The sequence below is a fragment of the Atta colombica genome, unplaced genomic scaffold (genome assembly GCF_001594045.1).
Source record: "Atta colombica isolate Treedump-2 unplaced genomic scaffold, Acol1.0 scaffold48, whole genome shotgun sequence".
In the NCBI taxonomy this organism is placed as follows: Eukaryota; Metazoa; Arthropoda; class Insecta; order Hymenoptera; family Formicidae; genus Atta; species Atta colombica.
This window is the reverse complement of record NW_017259537.1, coordinates 165,365-178,756: the sequence shown is the minus strand read 5'-3', so window position 1 is coordinate 178,756 and position 13,392 is coordinate 165,365. Positions and strand designations below refer to the sequence as shown.

The 13,392-nt window shown below is 34.3% G+C and overlaps 3 protein-coding genes across 7 annotated transcripts in view; 1 reads left to right on the top strand and 2 right to left on the bottom strand.

Annotated features, from left to right (window-relative positions):
- LOC108691636 (protein MEMO1) overlaps window positions 1-344 on the bottom strand; it is a 7,398-nt gene extending 7,054 nt beyond the window's left edge. For both annotated transcript variants that reach the window (XM_018199482.1, XM_018199481.1), the window contains exon 1: window positions 126-344. In XM_018199482.1, the coding sequence (XP_018054971.1) occupies window positions 126-177 (52 nt within the window). In that variant the 5' untranslated portion in view covers window positions 178-344. The remainder of the gene's footprint in view (window positions 1-125) is intronic.
- Window positions 345-2,182: 1,838 nt separating this feature from the next.
- Window positions 2,183-6,783, top strand: LOC108691642 (CCR4-NOT transcription complex subunit 2). Of its 4 annotated transcripts, none has more exons than XM_018199492.1 (9): window positions 2,183-2,377; window positions 3,316-3,384; window positions 3,473-3,981; window positions 4,176-4,402; window positions 5,120-5,362; window positions 5,434-5,695; window positions 6,021-6,128; window positions 6,218-6,443; window positions 6,677-6,783. In XM_018199492.1, exons 3-8 carry the CDS (start codon window positions 3,653-3,655, stop codon window positions 6,435-6,437), a joined length of 1,389 nt encoding a protein of 462 aa, XP_018054981.1. In that variant the 5' UTR covers window positions 2,183-2,377; window positions 3,316-3,384; window positions 3,473-3,652; the 3' UTR covers window positions 6,438-6,443; window positions 6,677-6,783. The 4 variants fall into 4 exon arrangements, with proteins under 4 accessions (XP_018054981.1, XP_018054980.1, XP_018054979.1 ...); XM_018199491.1 differs by having other exon boundaries at window positions 2,183-2,598; XM_018199490.1 differs by having other exon boundaries at window positions 2,183-3,133.
- A 126-nt stretch (window positions 6,784-6,909) lies between these two features.
- LOC108691640 (malonyl-CoA decarboxylase, mitochondrial-like) lies at window positions 6,910-13,017 on the bottom strand. Its single transcript, XM_018199486.1, is given in 11 exon segments — window positions 6,910-6,963; window positions 6,965-7,070; window positions 10,509-10,614; window positions 10,747-10,959; window positions 11,027-11,162; window positions 11,275-11,414; window positions 11,529-11,682; window positions 11,787-11,939; window positions 12,070-12,210; window positions 12,383-12,523; window positions 12,609-13,017. Coding segments are annotated over 11 exon segments (1,545 nt in total). The 5' UTR covers window positions 12,810-13,017.
- Between the last annotated feature and the right edge of the window lie 375 nt (window positions 13,018-13,392).

Here is a 13,392-nt window from a genome sequence, read left to right as displayed (position 1 = left end):
TATATATTTATATATATTTCCCAAGTCCAATTCGTCGAGATTTTCTATGAAATAAAGTTGTCGAGATAGAATGCGAGGATAAGTGAAAATAAGTGAAAAGTAAACTACATTTTTCGGTGTCTTACCATTGTCCGAGTACCAACTACCAGCGTGAGAGGCTCTCCTAATTAATGCCATTTCTTGGCCGAACGCGTTGTGTCGTCTCGTATGTATTCGCGTTCAACGACACTTCATCTAGCATGAAATCCTCGGCGAGATCACAAATGAGATAGGAGTAAGTTGTATATTTTAACCGAGTGTAAATGTTTATAAAACGTTATCACAAAAATCCTTGGCTACTGCTCTTTCCATAGATTATTCAATGAATATAGGTGAATGTTTAAAGTCAAAATGCAATTGACTAACGATAAAGAGTCCAACATGGCTGATTTGCAATTTCGTTGGTGAAATTGAATCAAAGCGCGTCTATTGGTTAATACGTCATGGATGCGTCAGAAATGTCGCTAGGATACCTCAGATGCATTGGATTATACTTTATTTACATCGTGCACTTTTTTTTGATGACCAATTAGTAGTTCTTATTAAATTATTTTAATTTCAGCGAATTCAATGTATTCAAAGAATGATGTACTAAATTGATACAATATGCATTAAAATGATTAATTAAATACGCATATCATGTATGTATCATCGAGATAGATCATTCAATAGAAAGTTACTAAGGTCTGTTTTTTGCAGCTAAACTAGTGTACACTTTTGGAACTTAAAGTGAGATAGATATACGTTTGGTATTTGTTTAAAGTGAGAGAGAGAGAGAGAGAGAGAGAGAGAGAGAGAGAGAGAGAGAGAGAGAGAGAGAGCAGTCTAGAACAGTCTAGTGCAGGAACAGAAAACAAACTACTAGTTAGTATATCAATGATCAATGCACGATGTAAACTAAAGCCAGCAGCTTGTTTAGAATCAGTGACCTAGTTTCCACCGAGGATTTAATCCAGATCAGAATGTAAGAATCAAATAATTACAGTATATCGAGTATTTCCCTGTTACAATCGAATGAGAAGAGAATGCTCGACTGTAATTGATTGGTTTTTACATTCTGATCCGAATTAAATCCTCGGTGGAAACTAGGCCACTGATACATGATTCTAATCCAGTTAGCAATCCAGCAGGAAAAAGGTGCAGCCACAATAGAAGGAATAAGGAATTAGGAATAAAGAATAAAGATTTGAACCTATCAGAAATCGGATACACCGGAATAAGAAATGGTTTCTGATAAGTTGGTATCGTCGTTATTCTTTATTCTTTCTATTATTCTTTCTATTATATTTCTTATTCCTTCTATTATAGCATCGTGTATACTGCAGGTTTTAGCTAAAGTTTTAGATTTATAAGAGAAGCGCGACTGGTGTTAAGTGTTCTGAATAGTCATTGCAATCACGTGATTAGCAGCCAATGATGAACTTATTCCTGCGAACTTAAAAATGGCTGCTTAATGGATGATTGATGGATTTCATAGTCCGCCTTGCAAACGACGGATTGCCATTTTTAGCACTTCTTCCAGTATTTTTTCTCTTTTTATTCTCTTATAAAGTACTCTCTTATCTAGAACAAACCTTAAGCCGGTTTTATATTAGTCGCAAGCTGATTGCAATTTTGCGACAGCCAATCTGAAGCTTGTATTTTGAAATTAACGCTTCATATTGGCTTTTTGCGATCAGCTTGCGACTAATGTAGAACCGGCTTTAGGACATTACGCAACATGATGAAATCGCAATTCTATTGCATTCAAAGAAATCCACCAATCTCGTTCGTGTACAATATTTCGCGAATCCTTTAGAAACTCTCCTAGATGTTGAAATTATGCAGTATGAGAGATCAAGTTCGAAACTGTCGCGTTTTGTATTCAAGATACTGACGTAACGTAATATTTCGTAATATTTCCGTAATTCGAAACGCACGAGCGAGATGGAAATTATCCGTACGGCTGCGTTTTAATCCGCTTGTGTATGTATGTATATACGTATATACATGCATGCATGCACATATAGATGCGCAGATCGCATTGCGCGCATCTTCGGCTCGTTGACATCGCTGGTCGCTCGCTTGAGCATGGTCGTACCAATTATTAATATGGCAGATGTTCGGGTCTTTAGTGTTGTTTAAGTTCGTGAAACTGCGAGTGACAAAACAGTGGGTCTGAGTGGGTCCTATTACCGAAAGGCATTGTCATGTATATGAGATTTTGATCGGTGCACGTCTCTCTCTCTTAACGTCCACGTGCGAATCTGTGATTTAACGTGCGCACGAAAGAGGGAAAGTGCGAGGGAGACGATATTGGTTCGAACGTACAGAATCGCGTATAAACTCCCTCGTCGCCGTGAGTATACCAACATCGCCAACCAACCTCGACGACAACGAGAGGCACATCGACGACGTCTCCGTGTGTGCGCGCGCGCGCGCGCGCGAAAGAGAGAAAGAGAACGAGCGTTTTTCGTTTTTTTTTCCTTTTTTTTTTAAACATTCGTCCACTTTGTTTATCGTCAAGAACACAATGGAATTCGTTGCGTTGTGATACGCAGCCGGTGGCGCTTGTCCCAGGTACTTTCGCGGCATTCTACGCTTTTCCCTTTCATTCGTTATTTTCACATCTTACGCTGTGTGTTAACTCTATTATAACCTTTCGCTCCTCTCCCTCTTTATGCCTGTCAATCCGTCCTCCGTCCTCCGTCAGCGGAGATGATCGGTCCGCGACCGATGCTTGTGTTTACTTGATACGCGCGGCGACTCGCTGATGTGTTCGCGAGAGATAGACTTTAGGTGTCTCTCTCATACAGTTTCCGAGAGAAATGAAACAAATCACGTATCAAGCGTCGTTATTGTGTGTACACTTTTGCAAGTTAGAGCTAGCTTTATTTACCAATACGTGTGGTTTGCTGTGGATTATCTCTCTCTCTCTCTTTTTTTTTTCTTCCAAGGGACTATATAAGAAGCTGGACATAACTAAATTCGATGTGACTAGTTGCATATCGAAATATTGGATTAAAATAAACTTGTTGTGATTATGAAGATCATAGTTAGAAGATCTGTTTATAGTGAACCTGACATTGATATTGAATACATTCAATGAATGAAGGTTGACATGTGTATTTGAATCTCAACGATCATTACATAGACAAAATCAGAATTCTTATCATAGAGACATATTTCTTTTTGTGTACTTCAGACATAAGGAACTTGTATATAAAAGCCTGGTAGGCTTTTTTGAACATTAGAGAGATATATATCTGATTAAAATAATTTTTTGTTTGTTGTTAGGTGTATGTATCATCCTCTCTGTACTGCATTTTAATGTAACTATTACGGAAACACTGTATAAAGGAGAAGGTAAATGATACAATGCATTATATGTAGTCACTGAATCATTGGAATTCCAATTAGAACCAGGAATTAATCGAGATTCTTCTTATTTCAGGTTACAAGTGATTATGGATTTTTGTCATGGATCAATGGCGATCTCATGAAATTATTAAGTTTTCAAGTGTTGTGCTAGAGAAAAAAAAGTGGATGTGTTAATCAAATCTACAAGATACGAGTGCTTGGTGTGCCTGCTTGCAGGCAGAAACATTTTTTTAAAAAGTAGTGCCACCAGGCTATGGCCAACTTGAACTTTGAACAACCGCCACGCAGTATTGCGAACGCAAGTCTTACTTCACGTGCTACCGCTGCTGGGGGAGGTTTGAACACTGTGGCCCTCACGGGTCATGTCACGCCTACCTCGGGCATGTTCTCAGGCTCGTCCGCAAGTACTTCGAGTACAGTCAATTCAGCGATAGTCGCCACTAACGTCGTTTATCCTGGAGCATCTGGTTCTAGCGGTGGACAGAATAATCATCAGCAACAGCAGCAACTCTCTCCTATGGGCAGTAGAGGACTGTTTGGACAGAGAGCTTTTACTGATAGACGTACGATGCCTGCTCTTGGGTTAGTGTATTTCTCTTTTCTCATATTTCTACTCTCAGTCTCTCTCTCTCTCTCTCTCTCTCTCTCTCTCTCTCTCTCTCTCTCTCTCTCTCTCTCTGTGTGTGTGTGTGTGTGTGTGTGTGTGTGTGTGTGTGTGTGTGTGTATGTGTGTATGTGTGTGTGTGTGTGCGCAATCATTTCCATCTGTATTGTAGAGCTTCAAATCCAATGGGTAGTATGGGCAGTTTTGGAATACCTCCAAGTCGCAATTACGGATCTCAAGGTGCGGTTAACAATTTCCACTCTGTTTTTGGGAGTGGAGGTGGTGGAGATACAAGTACTCCACCTCTGTTAGATCTCTCGGAGTTTCCCTCCCTAACGAATAGAGGTCAAGGTGATTCTATGCCGCAACCTAGTCCTATGCCAGGAAAACAGCCTTATGGTTAGTGTCAAGAAAACAAAATCAGACTTTTATAATATACACAATATAAAATAATCATAATGCACCACAGTTTGGTTCGAATCTTTTTCTTAATTAGAAAACTTTCTACATAATTTTATGAATTTATTTATAATTTCCCTGGTAAAAATTTTTCTCATAATTTTTATACCAATTGGAATATTTTTCAGTAATACTCAAAAATATTTGGAAAGTTTACATCTTCTTTCAGAATTTTTCATACAAGTGAATTCTCAAATATTTTGAAATCTCTCATCAATAATTAAAAAGAAATATTTTTTAGATTTTATAACATTTCAGAAATTATATTTATAAAAAATCTTAGAAATCTTATGGTATTTCATAATTAACATACATGAAAACTGAGAAAAGATTTAGATTTTCTGAAAAATGTTCCAATTCGTATAAAAAATGTGAGAAAGTTATAAAATTATATAGAAATTCTAAAAAATTATATAAAAATTTTGAGAAAAATTTTCATCAGGGTTACTTCAAAATAAGATAAATAATCATACTTTCGGTTAAAGTATTATAAAATTGCAAAATATAATAATGTAATGCAATTTGTGTATGTGTGTGCGCGTGAGCGTGCGTGCGTGCGTATTTAATTTTTAGGCCTTTTTTCAGATATTTAATATAGATGACCACACGAAAATTATTAAATTTTGCTGATGAAATTTTCATTTGTGTATGTTACAGTTGGAATGGTAAAGCAACCAACATCCGAATCGAGCGAATTTACAATGAGCTCGGAGGATTTTCCTGCATTACCGGGAACGCAGAATCGAGAAGGTCCGTCACCTGGTGGTAGCATGTCTGGTGATAAAAATATTCCTGTAGGACTTGGTCCTGAAATCGGACAAGATGTGCTACAAGCCAACAGAGCACCTGGATCTGAGAAATCTCAATCTTCTAAAAGAGGCATCCAAACATCGCCCGATGGTAAAATCAAAATAAATTAGATAGTTAAGTTTTATCAGAATTATAATTCCCAACATAATTATTATGCATAGGCAAGGTGACGAATATACCTGCAAGCATGGTGAAGGATCAATTCGGCATGGTTGGGCTTTTGACGTTCATCAGAGCGGCAGAGACAGATCCAAACTTGGTGTCGCTAGCGTTAGGTCAAGATCTTACTGCATTAGGACTGAATTTGAATTCACCAGAAAATCTTTATCAGAATTTTGGTGGCCCCTGGGCGGAAACTCCGTGTCGACCACAGGATATAGATTTTCACGTACCACCAGAATATCTTATAAATGCCGCAATCAGGTATTGATTTTTCATCCGATTATTTAATTTATAAAGCTATCTAAATTGTAATAAAAACTTCAAATATTTATCAATTACATATTTGTATAATATTTGAGCTACTTCCAAATCTTTGATACTTTACTACTAAGCAGATATTAAATGGAAATTATTTTATCGATGTCTATTATATTTAAAAAATATATTAAAACAAAATTATTTTTGGAATTGAAATAGACTAATTGTTATTATAGAATTGTGTATTTCATTTATAAAATATATTCTATTATTTTATCACAAATTATTTTATCTGAACAAAATTACATTTTTTATATTTATTTTATAGGGATAAGCTAGCGCCAGTTAAACTAAATCGATATAAAGATGATCTACTGTTTTATATGTTTTATACAAATGTTGGGGATGTATTGCAATTAGCTGCTGCGGCGGAATTGTAAGCAAAAACAAAATTGATTTTTATATTTGAAAATATTAACGCTTACGTATGATTTAATTTAAATTCTTTTTATATATGCTATGAAGATACAGCAGAGAGTGGCGATATCATATGGAGGAAAAAGTTTGGATAACGCAGGCACCAGGTTTGGGAATTGTAGAAAAGACGTCGACATATGAACGTGGTACTTATTACTATTTTGATGCGCAAAACTGGAGAAAGGTAGCTAAGGAATTCCATTTGGATTATGCAAAACTAGAAAGTAGACCTCATCTTCCGTCGAACTTTCATCAAACTCAGCCTTGACTACAGGTGTGTGTACTCAGTTTTATTTTCTTTTTCTTTTACATACATATCACATATAACGCACACACATATGCATATATTTGATTTAAATATTAATAAAAAACTAATAGAAAAGAAATCGGAGCTTTCAATATCATTCCATGATATAATTTTTTGATTGTTTCTCTGTGATTATTCTGCAAGAAAATACAATAGAGATAATCTTAAAGTTATAATAGAGATTTTATTATCTGTTTTAGACTTGTCTGCAGACCATTGTGCTGTCTTTAAGCTGGAAACGAATCAGCTATTGTATAAATGAACAAATTTAATAATCTTTAATAAAAACATAAAATTTGAAGAGTAATAAAAGGAATTTTTTAAATCATTAAATCATTAGATACCTCTTCGCCTCGCTATCGGTCATTATCGATTGTCATTGTATCTACCATACCATAATAATTTTCTTCCTCTCGCAATATTTATTATATTCTCATGCCTTCGTATTCTTCCACACTATATTATAATCCAAGTTATGATGGATTTTTTAATTTTTCCGCTTGCTTCGCAAGATTAATTATATCTTCTGTAGCATTTATGGTAAAATATTCAATGTAATTTCGACTGTTTTTTTCAGAATCTTCTAAGAAATATCTGCAGAAAAGCAATCATATAGAAAAATAATTGTGTGCGTGTGTGCGTGCGTGCGTGGACCGGCACGTACTTACATATTCTTCATAAAAAAGTGAATTGAAAATGTCAATAATAAAATGTGTGTATCAATAATTTTTAAACGGTGAGTCCTAGGAGATATCCAATCAGATGCGGCGCAACTAAGCAGCTGGCCGCGCGAACGTTTTGATGGATCGCCATCGAAATACTATTAAAGACGGTACTTATGAAAATTTACGTGCCTGTTAAAATTTAAGTGATTAAAGCCCAGTTGCACCAATGTCACTTTGACTTTAAGCGAGACTTAAAACTCTATCTGTTTTTAAGCCAAAAAGACAGAGATAGAGTTTTAAGTCTTGCTTAAAATCAACGTAATATTGATGCAATCGGGCCTAAGAATAAGAAACTAATTTCATGATCTATTAGTTTTGTAGATATGTACGTACATTTAAAACTTAATACTCGATTTTGATTTGAAACTGTGATTTTAATGTTATCATCCGGGTTTGATTATCAATAGAGGATGATAACTGCAGAGAAAAAATTGTGATTTTTCGGATATTTGATATTATAGCATTAAAAGTATGCATACTTATTTATATAGCATTTATATAATAAAAAAATCTCGAATTTAATAATATATTATCGAAATATTTTTGTTAATAATTATGAATTTTTTATTAATTGTCGGTAACGTCATTGTTCTTCAATTATCCTCGGACTCCATTGATAGTTATGAAAATTTGACCAGGGTCGATGGCCTTTAATAATATCTCGTTGATGTTATCGCTAAACGGTATAATATCGAATGAGTATTGCAAAGGTCGTGAAATTTCTACACTAATATTTATTACACTATATATTACACTATTTATTACACTACATATTTACATACTACTATTCTTCTTAAATTGAGTCTGATTTAATTAATGAGGAGTAATGTTAATTGCAAATTCGATAAAACATCATTTGTATCAGAAAAAGGAGTTTTGAAATCTGTTTTGATATTTATTTATTGGATAATTTAATTAATTATATTGATTTTATTTATAAATTTATATTTATTTATTAAAACATATTTCAAAAATCCTTTTTACTAATTTGCAATTGACATTAGTAGACTCTTCAGTAATTAAATCGGATTCAATCGGTTTAAGAATAAGTAATAAATGTTAATATAGAGATTTTACGAATCATTGCAATATTCATTTGGTATCGTTTAACGATATCCATCAAAGTGTTTGCGCGACCGATTGCTTAGTTGTGCCATTCTTGATGACGCGAATTTCATATCCCGTGATTGAACATCTAGGGCTCATCGTCTAAAAAACTATTGATATCACATTTTGCTATTGACATGTCGATTCACTTTTTCATGAGGAATTTATATGTGCCAGTCCGTGTAAGTGAGGTGTTAGATCACCCTGTACATATACATATACAGGGTGTCCGGAAAATCGGCCGCAATACTTCGGGAAATGATTCGGGATACAAAAAGATGGAAAAAACTATATAAATATAAGTTCGGAAATAAGTCGTTTTCGAGTTATAACCATTTTTATGTTAAAAAAATTGTAATTTATTTTTCATAAAAAATATTTCATAATATATTTAACAATGTTTTAATATAAATAATTACATTTCGGACTATTTTGGCCAGAATATATACCACGTGAAAGCATAGTCCACTTAGTATCCCTCTTTTTTTTATTTTTTTTATTAACAAATTTTTTTACTTTACTACTTTACTAAAGGGATGCCAAGTGGACTATGCCTCCACGTGGTGCATCATGGATAACGCCAAAATACTATTTTGATCAAAAAGTTCCCGGAATTCATTCAGAAAATTCAAAATACAAGTTTTATTCATCAAAAGTGATGAAGATATTGTCCCCTTCAAAGTACTCTCTATCGACTGCAACGCACTTATGCCAGCGCTTGATTCAGCTCTCGAAACATTTCTGGAACTCTATTGTCGGTGCAGTCATCAGAGCCGTCTTCGATTTTTCCATTACCTCCTTTCGGCTGTTAAAACGTGTTTGTAATGGTTTTTTAACTAGATCGAACAAAAAAAAATCGCAGGGAATCATATCAGGTGAATTCGATGGCTGTTGATATTCGTTTCGTTCTTGGTTAAAAATTCACGGATAATGATGGCACTATGCGACGGTGCGTTATGGTGCAAAACCACGAGTTGTATGCCCACAAATCCTTTCTTTTTTGGCGAACTGCTTCACGCAAACATCTCATAACGCCCAAGTACTCCTTATTGACTGTCTGACCTTCTGGCAAAAATTCGTGATGTACAATATCGTTGTAATTCATGAAATCCGTGAGCATTGCTTTCTTTTTCAACTGAAAACGACGTAGTCTTTTTTTGGTCTTGGCTCATTTGAAGCTTTCCATTCACTCGCCTGATGTCTGAATTGTGTGTCGTACTCATAAACCCTCGTCTCTAGTAATGATGTGTTTGATGATTGTTGGGTCGGATTCAGCCTTGGAAATCATCTTTGGCGATGACAACGCGGTCTCTTTTTTGCATGAAATTCAGTTCCTTCGGGACCAACTTTGCAGCAACACGGCGCAAACCCAAACCAATAACTACAATGTCCTGAATGGATCCATAAGCAATTTAAGTCCTCTGCCAGCTCTCTGATAGTTAATTTGCGGTTATTGATCAACATTTCTCTCATTTTATTGATGTTTTCGTCGGTTTTCGATGTCGACGGCCTGCCACTGTGTTCGTCATCCTCGACGGACTCACGATCACTTTTGAAGCGTTCATGCCACTCATAAATGGCTGTTTTCTTTAGAGTATCACTGCCGAAACAGTTTCCCAACATTTCCAAGGTTTTCACTCCATTGAATCCATTTTTAACGCAAAATTTAATACAAACTCGTTGTTGCAAATTCAACTCCATTTTTAAAATTGTAAAAAATCGAAAATATGTGCAGAGGTAGATGTACTCAAGACGGCGTAATTTTTACAAATGTCAAGCTATGGTGATAAAATTTGATGGGAATGTTAATGATAGATGTGGCAACCTAACCAAAAAAAAAAAAACAGAACTAAAATCAGCTGACTCAGAGCATCACCTGGTGGTAATTCCGGGAACTTTTTGATCAAGATGATAGTTCAAAATATATTTATGTTAAAATATGAAATAAATTGATTGTGATTATGAAAAATAAATTACAATTTTTTAACATAAAAGTGGTTATATCTCTCTAATTATTAAGAGCTATGTTTGTATAGTTTTTTCTTTCTTTTTTCCTGAATCACTTCTCGAAGTATTGCGGGCGATTTTCCGGATACCTTGCATATACATATATATAATACACACACACACACACACACACACACACACACACACATGCACGCACACACGCACATTGAGTCAATTTTTTTCATATGTATACCTATAGTTAACCATTATGCCGCAACTATTTGTCACTCCGCGTGGTGAAGGATCAGCCATCCAATTTATTCGCCACATCACAGCTCCGTTGCGTAAATGGAAATTAGCTGCATAAAACAATATACAAAATGTATAGAAGATATTTATCTTGCAGATATTTATCTTACTTGTCTTGCTCTTTAGAAATATCTTTACATTCACAAATTGATTATGAAAGAAAAAAGTAATACGGAACATACCGACCGTATTTAAAGCATAGCCACGTCTTTTTTCTTTATACAAGTACCATGCACATGCTCGAAGTAATGGTTCTTTTAAAAATTCTGATAGTTGCTTGTCGCCTGTCCATAGCGATGTATCTAAGATCTTTTTTAAAGTTGATATCAAATTTTTTGTTTGCAAAATATCTTTTGCAATTTGATATTCTTGTGTGGTAAATATAAACGCCATGTCTATGGAACAAATTTATATATATATATATAATTTTTATTTATTTTTTTTTCAGTAGTCTGCATTTACCTTGCTTCAATTTATCAAATAACCAAGTCTTAAAATTTGGTATTGGTGATAAACTAGATAATTGTCGTATAGCTGGAAATTCAGTTGTGATCTCGCTGATTACTTCTTTTATCAAATAATTACCGAGTTCAATCCCCTGTAAAAATCTTTTTATAGTCATATATATTTTTTATAACAGAGTTGTAGTATAATTTATGTTAACCTGAACTTGGAAAGTATAATTAACATTTTCATTATAAATCAATTACCTGCAATCCTTTCTGAGTAGATACTATAGAATAAAATATTGCTGCTTTTATTTTTGATTTGTCTTCCTCTAAAAAAGTTATATATTTCTTTGCGCTTCCCAAAATTCTAGTTTCAGCTTCTTTAATATCTTTTACACTATCTGTAATAATACAGAGGAATATTAAAAAAATTTAATTACTCTTCTCTTTCTTTTCTACACGAAACAAATTCTATTTGGAAATTTTGAAAACAAATTTCTTTGCATTTGAATAACCTGGTATAACATCACATAATGCTGTATGCAACACAACAATAGGTTCTCTTGGCATGGATGGATGTGTAAATATGTAACATCTTCTATATGGCCCAACTCTGCGTTTTAAGTCCAACCAATTTCTCATAGGATGTATAGCTTCGTAATCAGAGACCTTTAGTTTTGCGAGTGAAGAATGAGTATAAGAAATCAGTCAGAAATGTAGAAATCGAAAATAGATATAATTATAGAAATGAAATATATCAGAACTATAATTACTTTCTGCAATATATCGCATGCACTTTCCCAAGTTATTCGTTCCATATGTAAGAAACCCACGGAAAACCAAAGTAAAAGCAAATCTCGTAAAGTATGATTTAGTTGCTGTACTATTAAGCTTTCATCTGGATCTTTCACTTCTGATATTAGTTGCTAAGAAAAGTAGAAATAATATAATCAGATAGATATAACAATAATTTAACCCTGATGTCTATAATAAATGTCACTTAATAAGATTTGTATTACAAGCATTCATATATAAAGATGCCTTTATTTTGCTTACCAGAACATCAGTTCTCAGGTCAACCAAGAATTTGACGCCATGCTGTAATCTTCCTATAATAACGAATAACCAATGATAAGCAGGTATGAGAATATTCTTCAAAGCTCTCTCATGGACAATCATCTGTCGTTCATTTTCAGACTATAATAGAACGAGGCTACAGATACTTTATATATAAATGCAACATATTTAATACATACATATTTCCAATAATAGTGATGATATGAAAATAAAAGTTGATACATTTGGAATATATGTACATATGATACAATTTGATTAAAGCATTGCATATAACTCACATAAAACAGTGTACCTCAGTGCAGACCAATCTCTTGGCCACTTGACATATATCGTTGTGTTGTACAGCATACCGTGAAGCTAACGTACGTAAAATCCACTGGCGATTATCTTTATTGCTTTCAGTATAGCTGATGCACAGTGCATGTGCCTTGTTCTGTAAATATACTTTCAGATATACAATTTCTGCGAAGAAAAAGGGAGGCGGTGCTTTATTGCAGTTGAGAAATATGACTTGTAACCTCTATGATCCAATTGCTGATCTTGGTGTCCTTAAATTTAAAAATTTCCTGCAGTTGTTCATCCACGTGTAATGTGTTTGCTTCGGCATGTAAAGCAGAGAACGTTCCATTATATTCGCGTTTGACATTGTGCTTCACCGTGTTCGCGAGTCTGTAGCGGTAAACAATCGGTAGAAGCTCAAAGGAAAGCTTTCTTAACATATCGTCAATTATAACGAGATAAACTGGAATAGATACTTAATTTTCAACAGGTATCACGTACTAAAACATTTATCAACTAATATGATATGACTTGTCAGAGTTCTTTTTCTTTCTTCTTCTTCTTCTGATTTGATTATTATAAAGCCGTAAATATAATGCAAGGCAATAGTGATAGCGATAGGAATAGAGGAATTCAACATACAGGAATGCATATGTCACGCACATAGGAACAAGGCACGGAATAAGGCAATAGTGATTTTCTGATGAATTAAAATTCTGTATCTATCGCCTAAAGGTACCATTTCATGCAGCGAAGCTTTGCTAGCGAAGATCCTCCCCCCCTCCCCCCACTCCGTCGATTCGTGCGAAAATGCGTAGCGAGCGAAGCTTTATGCGCTCAAAGTTCGACTGTAAGCAAAGGAACATAGTCTGTTACTTGCTTTCTTTATATAATAATATTATAATATTATTTTAATATATTATTATATTTATTTTTGTATATAAATAATAATATAAATAATGACATAGTATTAGGTGTACAACTTTGCTTCCGCCGTTTTCCTATAGATGGCTTTAGCGGTAA

Coding starts and splice junctions, on each gene's coding strand:
- LOC108691642 (XM_018199492.1), top strand. CDS start 3,653: ATGGCCAACTTGAACTTTGAACAACCGCCACGCAGTATTGCGAACGCA. Junction 3,982..4,175: donor CGTACGATGCCTGCTCTTGG/GTTAGTGTATTT, acceptor TCTGTATTGTAG/AGCTTCAAATCCAATGGGTA. Junction 4,403..5,119: donor GCCAGGAAAACAGCCTTATG/GTTAGTGTCAAG, acceptor TGTATGTTACAG/TTGGAATGGTAAAGCAACCA.